The following is a 13,424-nucleotide window of genomic DNA, read 5'->3' on the forward strand; positions in this document are numbered from 1 at the left end:
TCCTAGCAACCATGCGTGAAAATCGCACCGCATCCGCACTTGCTTGCGGATGCTTGCGATTTTCACTCAGCCCCATTCACTTCTATGGGGCCTGCCTGTCCTGCGTTAAAAACGCAGAATATAGAGCATGCTGCGATTTTCAAGCATTGCAGAACTGATGCGTGAAAAAAAACGCTCATGTACACAGCCCCATTAAAATGAAAGGTGCCGGATTCAGTGCGGGTGCAATACGTTCACCTCCCGCATTGCACCCGTGCGTTAATCTCGCCTGTGTGAACTCAGTGAGTTTTTCCGCGCGGGTGCAATGCGTGACGTGAACGCATAGCACCCGCACTGAATCCTGACCCATTCATTTCAATGGGTCTGTGTACATGAGCGTTGTTTTTCATGCATCAGTTCTGCGTTGCGTGAAAATCGCAGCATGTTCTATATTCTGCGTTTTTCATGCAAGCAAGTGCGGGTGCGATGCGTTTTTTACTGATGGTTGCTAGGAGATGTTGTTTGTAAACCTTCAGTTTTTTATCATACGCGTGAAAAACGCATCAAAACGCATTGCACCCACAAGGAAACAACTGAACAACTGAATGCAATCGCAGACAAAACTGACTGAACTTGCTTGCAAAATAGTGCGAGTTTCACTGAACGCACCCTGAACGCATCCGGACCTAATCCGTCACGCTCATGCTCATTCACACGACCTTAGGAGTCCCGTTGCCGTATTGCGGACCGCATGTGCGGATCCACAATACATGGGCACAGTTCCGTGTGCATTCCGCATCACGGATGCGAACCCATTGACTTGAATGGGTCCGAAGAGGCGGAACGGAAGCACGGAACGGTGTTCTGTTCCGTACTTCTGTTCCGCAAAAAGATAGAACTTGTTCTATCTTTTTGCGAAACTGACGGATTCGCGGACGCCATTCAAGCGAATGGGTCTGTGATCCGTATGCGGCTGCCCCGTGGTCGGTGCCCGTGAATTGCGGACCGCAATTTGCGGTCCGCAGCACAGGCACAGAGCCCTTACGTTCGTGTGAATGAGCCCTAAAAGTATAAGGGCTGTATTTTCTGCCTGCATCTAATGCTCGTTTTTGTGGATCGGATGCAGACCCATTCATCTTAATGGGGCCACAAAAGATGCGCACAGTGCACCCATGAGCTGTCTGCATCCGTAAGTCCGTTCTGCAACCCCGTAAAAAATATATAATGTTCTAATTTTGTCCGTTTTGTGGACAAGGATAGGATATTTCTGCAGGAGTGAAAAAAAAAAGAAATGGCTGCTTGCACTCCGCGGGGATCCATGTTTTGCAGATCCCTGATTCGTGGCTGCGTGCATGAGCCCTAAAGGAAAGATTTGCACCTGTTCTGTGTTTTTGACGGGCACCTGGTTTTGGCTCACAATCACTGACCAAACACTGACCAAACACTGACAATGTGAAAGCAGCCTAAGCTTGGCTTCCATATATGGCAGCCATTCCCACGCAAATTCGCCATGCTTTAAATAGCCGCAAATAAATCTGCATCATCTGAGAAGCAAAATAGCTCTGAAATTCATCAAAACATTTGCCCTTGTACGGACGCGTCGCTACAACGAGCAAATATCAGTCGTTTATGTAATAAATGGCTTCTATGGCCGGTCACACTCTTAGCCCCCTTTCACACAAGCGAGTTTTCCGCGCGGGTGCAATGCGTGAGGTGAACGCATAGCGCCCGCACTGAATCCGGACCCATTCACTTCAATGGGGCTGTGCACAGGAGCAGTGATTTTCACGCATCACTTGTGCCTTGCGTGAAAATCGCAGCATGTTCTATATTCTGGGTTTTTTTCACGCAGCCCTGGCCCCATAGAAATAAATGGGGCTTCGGTGAAAAACGCATTGCAGTCCGGATACGATGCGTTTTTTTACTGACGGTTGCTAGGAGATGTTGTTTGTGAACCTTCCGTTTTTTTATCACGCGCGTTAAAAACGCATTGCACCCACGCGGAAAAAACTGAACAACTGAACGCAATCACAGACAAAACTGAATGAACTTGCTTGCTAAATGGCGCGAGTTTCACTGAACGCATCCTGTGTGAAAGGGGCCCTAACATCTCAGACCCCCTTGGCCGGTGCCTGCGATCTGATAGACGTGGCGGATGTAATGCAGGCTGTGGGAGGCGAGATCACTGCGATTTGTGTCGGAGCGATAATCTAGCCAGGTCTGCATTGCGCGGTGCCAGGAGATAGAGCCACGGACACCCTGGAACTCACCTGACGGCGCCATAGCACGCGATACGGCTCCCCAGAGATGCCCATCAAGCCCGCACATCTACCGGATGCTCATTTCGATGAGGGCCGAGGCGTTCTCTGCTGCCTATTAATCACTGAGATCTAGTTCTTCGCTGCTAATTTCTGCATCATTGGTAAACTTAGTGTGAACGGCACGCACGCCGCCATCCGCCTCATTCCTGGCCCTTATTATCCGCTATGAAATGCTATTCAAAGACGTGATGGGAATGGATTGTCATACATCAAGAGGAGGGGGGACAGAGGGTGCCGGACCTGCTTGTCGCATCCCAAGTGCTGATTATCCCCCGATCAGGTCACTAAGGGGTTAATGTGACCCTCCTATGTAATGGGGGTAGGGAGGGAGGGGGGGCGACGACTGTCAGAAGGTCTTCTGTTTTTTCCTCTTAATTTGGATCATTACTTAGAAAGTGAAGGTAGGACCCTCTCTGCAGCACTGGGCAGGAGATGGCTCTCCAGGAAATGGCTTAAATGCTTCTCTTAATTAAAGGAGGCAGGTCGTCCTCGTCATTAGGTCCTTGGTATTAAATACACAGTCACCATTAGGAGGGGGGGAGGGGGGGTCACACTTTTTTTTTGCCTCATGAATTTGAATGAAGTAATAACAGACTTGGAAGAGGAGGCATTCTTCATAAACTGGGTCCAGCAACTAGAATTCTAATCCTCTCCCTATCATTATCTCCTATCTATCTCCTATCTATCTATTATTTATCTATACACCCATCTAATATCTATCTATTTATTATCTATCTCATATCTATTTATCTATCTATCTTCTATCTATCTCATATCTATTTATCTATCTATCATCTATCTCTATTTATCTGTCTACATATCTATCCATCTATCTATCTATTATCTATCTATCCATTTCATTATCTATTTATCTATCTACATATATGCAAAATGCCAGCACAAGGGGGGGGGGGGGGACAGCAAAAGAGACAGGACTAGACTATTTCCTAGAGAATAAGAATTTAAAAAGCAGCACACTCAGAAAAATTTAAGAAAAAAGTTATTTTATACTCCCATGTGGTGACCACATGAATGAACAGAACTTTTTTTCTGTGTGCTGCCTTTTTGCATATCTATCTTTCTCTCTATCTAGGAAAGGAAATTGCACATCCAAATAACCTTGCTAGGGTGCCAGCCACATCAAGACATTATCACTGTAATTATACAAATTTAGTACATGATGATGATGTTTATGATTATGTACTTTATTTGTACAAATACCTGTGATAATGTCCCATGTGAACTTATGTATATATATATTCTACTTTCATTATCATTGTCCTGAAATAGCATTCAAGCATCACCCATAATAGACATGGGTGAATAAAACACTGGATCCCTTGGTGAGCTGTAGAGTTTTTCTCTATCTATCTATCTATCTATCTATCTATCTATCTATCTATCTCATATTTATCTATCTATCTCCTATCTATCTATCTATCTATCTATCTATTTATCTATCTATCTATCTATCTATCTATCTATCTATCTATCTCATATTTATCTATCTATCTCCTATCTATCTATCTATCTATCTATCTATCTATCTATCTATCTATCTATCTATCTATCTCCTATCTATCTCATATTTATTTATCTATCTATCTATCTCCTATCTATCTCATATTTATCTATCTATCTATCTATCTATCTCATATCTATCTATCTATCTATCTATCTATCTATCTATCTATCTCTTTATTATCTATCTTTCACTTATCCATTTATCTATCTATCTATCTATCTATCTATCTATCTATCTATCTATCTGGCTATCACCTATCCATTTATCTATCCTCTATCAAATGTTTATTTACTTATATATCTTACTGTATGTAACCTTTGTGCCTATGTATCCATTCTATGACTATCTATCTAACATCTATAATTCTATCTATCTATCTATCTATCTATCTATCTATCTATCTATCACATATCCATTTATCTATCCTCCTATCAAGTGTTTATTTACTTATTTACTCATATATTTTACTGTAAGTAACCTTTCTGTCTAGGTATCTATTTCATATCTAACTATTATCTAGCTATCACTTATCCATTTATCTATCTATCTATCTATCTATCTATCTATCTATCTAACACCTGGCTCATCCAGTTTGACTTTCCCTGCTGTGCTGACCCTTTAAAAATATTGTAAGCCATAATATCAAATTGAAGCAATAAAACATAGATCTCCAGTGCTTGTTCTTACCAGTGTGGAGGTGGCACTCATCGGGGCTCCTTTATATGTGTCAGGTAAATCAGGTTTAGGGACTATGTTTCCTTTTTATTGTCATATAATCGTCCATTATTCTTCAGTACATAAGATTATTTTTTTTGGGTAATTTACACAAACGTATAAATCATCTTCTGTCAATGTTTACATTTTAAAGTATAGCTTGAAACATAAAATATTAAAAAGAAGCTAATTAATAGTTTTTATGTAAAGTTTTTTTTTTCTACTTTACAAACCTGAATCAGAGCTGATGAAGCCTAAAAATGCTTAATGGGGATTATCACATGTTTAGAGCTTGTGGCCTCTGAGGTTTCAGGTGTCAAGTCTCTTGATGAAGGATCCAGCCACTAAATACTCGGTTGTGTCACAGTGATTTCATCTGCAGAGAACTGGACCAGTTGACCATCACTCAGTTCTGCACAGTCCTGGATATCTCTTTCATGGAAGAGGAGGCCGAAACGTTGTCATGTAATTTTCTCACGTGTTTTTTTAAGTCAAAGTTCCTGCAAAAACCTTTTCCACAAGTCCCACAAGTAAAAGGCTTCTTGTCATTGTGTGTGTGCATGTGGAAGGTCAGGTTATAGATTTGATGAAAAGCCTTGTTGCAAATTGTACATTTATACTGCTTCTCTCCACTGTGGGTTAATTTGTGGTTTTTATAATTTCCTACAATTAAAAGAAAAACATAAAAAAAATAAGCACACATACCTTCCATTTTACACTCAAACAATAAAACATTTTCTACAATTTATAATGCATTTATATTATTCAGACTTTTATAAGATCATAAAAATTGGCTAAAAGGTCTATAACTAGTGTAGAGAAATGTTTATAGTTTCATATCTATAAATACTGCAGAGTTCATTAGGATTTCATTCCCAAGTCGGTCAAATCTTGTCAAACTTATTTTTCATCAAGATAATTGAACATGTAACTGTCAAATTTAAAAATTAGGAAAAGGTCAAGTTTCTGACCCGGAGAAATTGGTGAAGAAAAAAAAAACTGGTAAGAAATGGCCCATCCTTTTTACATTCGTATAGTTAATACTGGCAGCAAAATATGTTGTGTGTATCCAAGCAGAAAATATACAGGATACAGGGGCAATTTATATTATTAGATTAGAATATTTACATACATGAAATACATTTTTGCCCAGTTGAAAAATAATATATTGACGTAAAGAAATGAAACATTATAATAGAATGCAGACATGAGTATTTAGAGCAAATTTTAAAAATATTGCTAATGCAAATAAAGAAAACCTTGCTAATTTCAGTTGTGATCATGTATATTAATAGTGACAATAATAATAATATATGGTAAAAATATAGACAAAGTGCAATTATTTTTAATACTGCTAAATAAACAAATATAAATATATGAAAAAAATATATATATGTAAGAATTACTGATAGTTATATGATATGCTAATAAAAATCAGCAATTAAAATGGTAATAATTGCTATAAATCCACCAGAATAAGAAACAATTTTGCACAGGCAGTACAACTGGATTTTATTACCTTTTTGGTGAAATCCTTTGCCGCAAAATTCACATACAAAAGGTTTATACCCTGCATGGATTCTAATGTGGGTGTTTAAGGTAGAACTTCTGTTGAACGCTTTTCCACACTGATTACACTTATGGGGTTTTTCCTAAAATTGGGAATAATCAATTGTCAATATATTGTATGATAAATAGATAGATAGATAGATATTGAACAAATAGAAAGTTTGACATGGAATAGATATCTAGGCATAAAGGTTACAGATAGTAAGAGATATAAGTAAATAAACAATTGATATGAGGATAGATACATGGATAGGTGATAGATGATAGAAACAGATAGATAAAACAGATCAATATTGGAGAATTAGATAGATAGATAGATAGATAGATATTGGACAAATAGAACGTTTGACATGGAATAGATACCTAGGCATAAGGGTTACATATAGTAAGAGATATAAGTAAATAAACAATTGATATGAGGATAGATACATGGATAGGTGATAGATGATAGAGACAGATAGATAAAACAGATCAATATTGGAGAAGTAGATTAGATAGATAGATAGATAGATAGATAGATAACAGATAGATAGATAGATAGATAGATAGATAGATAGATAGATAGATAGATAGAATTACAAGCTACCTGTGTGTGGATGATTTTGTGTCTGCACAGGGTACTGGCTTGCCTAAATCCTTTGCCACAAACTTTGCAGACAAACGGTCTGGCCCCTGTGTGAACTGGCATGTGTCTGGTCAGATTGTAATGTGCATTGAAAACCTGGAAAGAAAAATTCAGAACGAAAAAAATAAATTAAATAAATGTCGGTGCAAAGCCATTCCTTTTATTTTCCATGAAATCTGAAACGAAATCTGTTATAACATGTCTAATAATAATATATTTCCATGGCTCTGGGGTTCAGCCTCTGTTCGGGCTTTTACGGAGCTACAAGTTGCAGTCGGGGTATGCTGAGACTTCTAGTCCCATGAAGTGGCTATCCTGAGATTAATACATTTGTCCCTCGAGGCTGATAGGTTAGGCCTTTTTAGTGATTATTCTTTCGTATATATTTTTTTATATATTTATGACATATATATATTTTTATTTTCTTATATTATACATATATTATAAGTATTACATTTATTTGATATAAAAAACAAGGGAGCTTAATATATATATATATAATCAATAGAAAATGTTACATTTTACATCAATAGGAAATATTACTGAATAACATATAGGATATATAGGGTGGTTTCTTACCTTGCCACACACTTCACAGGTGAAGATCTTGGGTTTCCCATCAATGGGGTTGGCACTAAGTTTGCTGTGGCTCTTGGGGTTCCTGTCCACAGCCAGGGCACTGTTTTCTTTCATCACCTGGTCCAGTTGGCCTGGTAGACGCTCCTTATGTGGATATTGAGGAATGGGGTATTTGTCTGGACAAAGGCTAGAAATTTTAGCATTTTCCAATAAGTACAGTTTATGGTGGGCACTTAGTGTCGCCTGGGACTGGGCATTTAAAATGCTAGAGGGAATGAGCTGTCCATTGAGGATATCTGAGGGGTTGTAGGCAGAGTCCAAGTAGTTGAAGTAATAGAGAGGTCCATTAGTCCCTGGTGGCATCCCTACTGTTTGGTTGATCACCTGAGGTTTGACCACCCTACTGCTTGGCACGACCGAGTGCCCCATGTTGAGGTCGTTCTTGCAGCACATGGCACAGTTAGCTTTGCACAACCCAGAAGAGTGACACACAGGAGCCCTCAAACTGTTCTTCCACAGCTCCGAATAATTCAGCAGAGTCTTGGAGTGGACATCATAACCCAAGGACTGCACTGGGATCATGCATGGGATTGGAGAACAAAGGTTCAAGATCTTCTTAGCATCGCTGTCCAGTGCATGGTTCTGGTCAAAAATTGTAGGCTTGGGCTCTGAAGACTTAGCCATAATTCTTTCAATGGAGAAGGCCAGTGATTTGGGGGTACTGGATGCCCCATTTCTTCCTTCCAGACGCTGGCAGGAGGACATGATTGAAGGAGGGCATGAAGCAGCAGAGCTTGCCATCCCTGCAAGAACTTCACTGAGAGCAGCAGCCAACTGGAAGTCACCCTGCTCTTCTCTCTCTCTCTCTCTCTCCTTCTCTGCATTCCAAGGAAGCCAGAGGAGAAATCAATTTAATAAGCAACTTGCTCATGTCATGTCATCTATTTACATTCAAATGAACAAACCCCCAGAACAATGACACCCAGGGATACCAGATTAATGCTCATTAAGCAGCTCACACAAAAGTAACCGGCAAGGTAGGACCTTGTTAGTAAAACCCAGGCAGCCCTGGTGATGATGATGATTATCCTCCATCCACTCCACAATCTAAATGTTATTGCAAAATGCAGGCTGAGCACTTACCTCTAGCAGAGCAGAAGCTGAGGGCTGCAGAGCACAGACCCTGCTGTCACATTTTGCAGGCAGCACTGAGATCAGTGTCTTCTACACTTAAGCTGACATCACATGAAGTCACAGTCACTCCGAGCAGAATGACAGGTTGTTATAGAAGCACCAAGTGGAGCCTCAGTACTTACCCCCCAGCTCTGATGAATGGAGGTGCACTGGGCACAAAACACCAAAGTTTAATGGGGAGGACCTGCAGGAGCAGCGGAGCCCCTCACTCATCCCAGGATTAATGCCTCCTGCTCCAGAACCATTTGCTTCTTCCACTTTCAGAGAAATTCTCTGATTAATGGACAAACAAAAAGCAGCAGAGGCCACAGAGCAGTGAGCAAGCCAGAGTATACTGCCACAGGGACAGCAGAGCCAGAGTATACTGCCACAGGGACAGCAGAGCCAGAGTATACTGCCACAGGGACAGCAGAGCCAGAGTATACTGCCACAGGGACAGCAGAGCCAGAGTATACTGCCACAGGGACAGCAGAGCCAGAGTATACTGCCACAGGAACAGCAGAGCCAGAGTATACTGCCACAGGAACAGCAGAGCCAGAGTATACTGCCACAGGAACAGCAGAGCCAGAGTATACTGCCACAGGAACAGCAGAGCCAGAGTATACTGCCACAGGAACAGCAGAGCCAGAGTATACTGCCACAGGAACAGCAGAGCCAGAGTATACTTTTTTCTTTCTTCTGTCTATCTATCTAGTATCACAATTTTCTTTCTATCTTTCTTTCTTTCTTTCTTTCTTTCTTTCATCTATCTATCTATCTATCTATCTATCTATCTATCTATCTATCTATCTATAGTGTATCATAATTTAATTTATTTCTTTCATCATCATCATTTATTTTCTTTCATCATTTATTTTCTTTCTTTCTTTCTTTCTTTCTTTCTTTCTTTCTTTCTTTCTTTCTTTCTTTCTTTCTTTCTTTCTTTCTTCATTTATTTTCTCTTTCTTTCTTTCTTTCTTTCTTTCTTTCTTTCTTTCTTTCTTTCTTTCTCCTATCTATCTATCTATCTATCTATCTATCTATCTATCTATCTATCTTGTATCATAATTTTATTTCTTTCTTGCTTTCTTTTTTTTTTTTTTTTCCATTATCTATCAATTTCTTACATTATCTATCTATCATTCCATATCCATTATTTGATTGGGTTGTAATTTGTAAATACTATACACATACTGTATTTACATTATTTATATATAGATAGAAAGATAAACAGATAGATAAATAGATAGAGATAGATAAAGCCTAATTTAAAAAAAATCTTGAAATCACAGCTATATATTCAAATTTATTGCTTAATTAATGTTTGTCAATGTATTATGAAAAATTAAAATATTTACAACCTCGTTACATTTCTATACTATAAATAAATAAATATTTAGGTTAGATTTCAGTCCTGCGCTCAGTCTAGGAGGATGTGTAAGGGGAAAGCTTCCGAAGCCTTATCATCGCCTTAACTATTTTTTATTTTTTTGTAGGAGTCTAGAATTACACTTGTAATAATTGAATCTTGTGTCTTGTGGATGAAGATGCTGCAGAATGACCCGGGGCCTCAGATGGAGAATTGAGAATTGCCCCATTTCCACCTGTTTAACAAGCAGCCCCTTCTCCTTGGATCTTATTAAATGTTTTTTCCTTTGGAAGACTATTGAGGGAAGAAGCAATTTTCCATTCTGCAGCCCTTTCACTGCAGCCTGTAAGGCTTCTCTGCATGGGAGCAGGTTTTGTGTTGTTCTAAAATAGAGAGGGATTATCAGAGAGGGGTGTGTGGATGGAGGGGAGGGGGGTCAGCCTGCAGAGAGGTAACAGGCAATCAAAAGGCCCCTTCTTAAAAAAGAAAGTTTGTAGGAATTCACTAGAGGAAGGGAAGGGGGCTTGCCTTCAACCTGAATTGCACAGCCCCCCTTCCTATTATAATTGGGGGTGCTGTGTTTGCAGACCATCTCACCTATCTACCACAACAGTCTATGGCAGTGTGATCAGCCTCTGTCCTCCCTACATCCCCCAATTTTTCTCCTGAGAGGGTCTTGCGTTTTCCCGGCCATTCCCTTTGTTCCATGTACAATTACAGGACAATGAGAATTATAGAAAGAACTGCTGTGGGAATAATGGAGATTAATGTAAGTCAGGTCCATGCAAGGGGGCATGATCATGACTAATTAACCCTTTCTATCTGACACAGCAATAATATACTTAGATCACCATGGAGTGTGTGTATATATATATATACATACAGTACATACACACTGTCTAATGGTGACTGCACACACAGGGGCATTTTATTCCATTGGGTTTATTAGATCTTCCATTGTGTAATGTAGAAAGGCCTCATGCACACGACAGTTGTTTTTTGCGTCCAAAAATTGTGCGTCCGCAAAAAAAAAAAAACGGATGCGGCATAGTTTTTTTTTTTGGGAGGATCTGTTATTTTCCACAGATCCCTTGTAATAAATGCCCATCCTTGTCCGCAAATGTGAAAAAAGTAGGACATGCACTATTTTTTTTTTTGCTGAAGGGAAACACGGACAACGGACGCGGAACAACGGATGAACTATGAGCATTTTTTTGCTGACCCATTGAAATGAATGGGTCCCCATCCTATCCGCAAAAAAAACGGAACGGAGGCCGAGAAAAACAACTGTCGTGTGCATGAGGCCAAAGGTGCAGCTTTTTACTGAGCTGTTCAGATATTCTACTGTCCTTCTACTAAAGGCTTTGGATGTATATGTATCTACTGAACTACACTGCTACAGGAGGGCAAGTAATACAGTATAGAGGAGGACAAGTAATACAGTATACAGGAGGGCAAGTAATACAGTATACAGGAGGGCAAGTAATAGTAATACAGTATACAGGAGGGCAAGTAATAATAATACAGTATACAGGAGGGCAAGTAATACAGTATAGAGGAGGACAAGTAATACAGTATACAGGAGGGCAAGTAATAATAATACAGTATACAGGAGGGCAAGTAATACAGTATACAGGAGGGCAAGTAATAATAATACAGTATACAGGAGGGCAAGTAATACAGTATACAGGAGGGCAAGTAATACAGTATACAGAAGGACAAATAATACAGTATACAAGAGGGCAAGTAATACAGTATAGAGGAGAACAAGTAATACAGTATACAGGAGGACAAGTAATACAGTATAGAGGAGGACAAGTAATAGTAATACAGTATAGAGGAGGACAAGTAATAGTAATACAGTATACAGGAGGGCAAGTAATACAGTATACAGGAGGGCAAGTAATACAGTATACAGGAGGACAAGTAATAATAATACAGTATACAGGAGGGCAAGTAATACAGTATACAGGAGGACAAGTAATACAGTATACAGGAGGGCAAGTAATACAGTATACAGGAGGGCAAGTAATACAGTATACAGGAGGACAAGTAATACAGTTTACAGGACAAGTAATACAGTATACAGGAGGGCAAGTAATACAGTATACAGGAGGGCAAGTAATACAGTATACAGGAGGGCAAGTCATACAGTATACAGGAGGACAAGTAATACAGTATACAGGAGGACAAGTCATACAGTATACAGGAGGACCAGTATACAGAAGGGCAAGTAATACAGTATACAGGAGGACAAGTAATACAGCATTCAGGAGAACAAGTAATACAGTATATAGGAGGGCAAGTAATACAGTATACAGGAGGACAAGTAATACAGTATACAGGACAAGTAATACAGTATACAGGAGGGCAAGTAATACAGTATACAGGACAAGTAATACAGTATACAGGAGGGCAAGTAATACAGTATACAGGAGGATAGGGAATACAGTATACAGGAGGGCAAGTAATAGTAATACAGCTTACAGGAGGACAAGTAATACAGTATACAGGAGGACAAGTAATAGTAATACAGTATACAGGAGGGCAAGTAATAATAATACAGTATACAGGAGGGCAAGTAATACAGTATACAGGAGGACAAGTAATACAGTATACAGGAGGGCAAGTAATACAGTATACAGGAGGGCAAGTAATACAGTATACAGGAGGACAAGTAATAGTAATACAGTATACAGGAGGACAAGTAATACAGTATACAGGAGGACAAGTTATACAGTATACAGGAGGGCAAGTAATAGTAATACAGTATACAGGAGGACAAGTAATACAGTATACAGGAGGGCAAGTAATACAGTATACAGGAGGGCAAGTAATACAGTATACAGGACAAGCAATACAGTATACAGGAGGGCAAGTAATAAAGTATTCAAGAGGACAAGTCATACAGTATACAGGAGGGCAAGTAATACAGTATACAGGAGGACAAGTAATACAGTATACAGTAGGGCAAGTAATTCAGTATACAGGAGGGCAAGTAATACAGTATATAGGAGGGCAAGTAATACAGTATACAGGAGGGCAAGTAATTCAGTATACAGGAGGGCAAGTAATACAGTATAGAGGAGGACAAGTAATACAGTATACAGGAGGGCAAGTAATACAGTATACAGGAGGGCAAGTAATACAGTATACAGGAGGGCAAGTAATAATAATACAGTATACAGGAGGGCAAGTAATACAGTATACAGGAGGGCAAGTAATAATAATACAGTATACAGGAGGGCAAGTAATACAGTATACAGGAGGGCAAGTAATACAGTATACAGAAGGACAAATAATACAGTATACAAGAGGGCAAGTAATACAGTATAGAGGAGAACAAGTAATACAGTATACAGGAGGACAAGTAATACAGTATAGAGGAGGACAAGTAATAGTAATACAGTATAGAGGAGGACAAGTAATAGTAATACAGTATACAGGAGGGCAAGTAATACAGTATACAGGAGGGCAAGTAATACAGTATACAGGAGGACAAGTAATAATAATACAGTATACAGGAGGGCAAGTAATACAGTATACAGGAGGACAAGTAATACAGTATAC

The 13,424-nt window shown here is 39.3% G+C and overlaps 1 protein-coding gene across 1 annotated transcript; it reads right to left on the minus strand.

Moving 5' to 3' along the window:
* Positions 1–4,945: 4,945 nt before the first annotated feature.
* FEZF2 (FEZ family zinc finger 2) lies at positions 4,946–8,113 on the minus strand. The gene is made up of 4 exons (XM_044302481.1): positions 7,313–8,113; positions 6,695–6,829; positions 6,059–6,191; positions 4,946–5,202 (listed from the first exon to the last, which is right to left on the minus strand). The coding sequence occupies exons 1-4, from the start codon at positions 8,111–8,113 to the stop codon at positions 4,946–4,948; spliced, it is 1,326 nt and encodes a 441-aa protein (XP_044158416.1).
* Positions 8,114–13,424: the final 5,311 nt, after the last annotated feature.

The sequence above is a fragment of the Bufo gargarizans genome, chromosome 7 (assembly GCF_014858855.1).
Source record: "Bufo gargarizans isolate SCDJY-AF-19 chromosome 7, ASM1485885v1, whole genome shotgun sequence".
Taxonomy (NCBI): domain Eukaryota; kingdom Metazoa; phylum Chordata; class Amphibia; order Anura; family Bufonidae; genus Bufo; species Bufo gargarizans.

Excerpts from the sequence above, each read along its gene's own strand:
- FEZF2 (XM_044302481.1), bottom strand. The coding sequence starts at position 8,113 with ATGGCAAGCTCTGCTGCTTCATGCCCTCCTTCAATCATGTCCTCCTGC. Across the intron at positions 6,830-7,312 it reads CCTGTGAAGTGTGTGGCAAG|GTTTTCAATGCACATTACAA; the intron begins GTAAGAAACCAC and ends TTTTCTTTCCAG. Across the intron at positions 5,203-6,058 it reads CAAAGGATTTCACCAAAAAG|GAAATTATAAAAACCACAAA; the intron begins GTAATAAAATCC and ends TTTTAATTGTAG.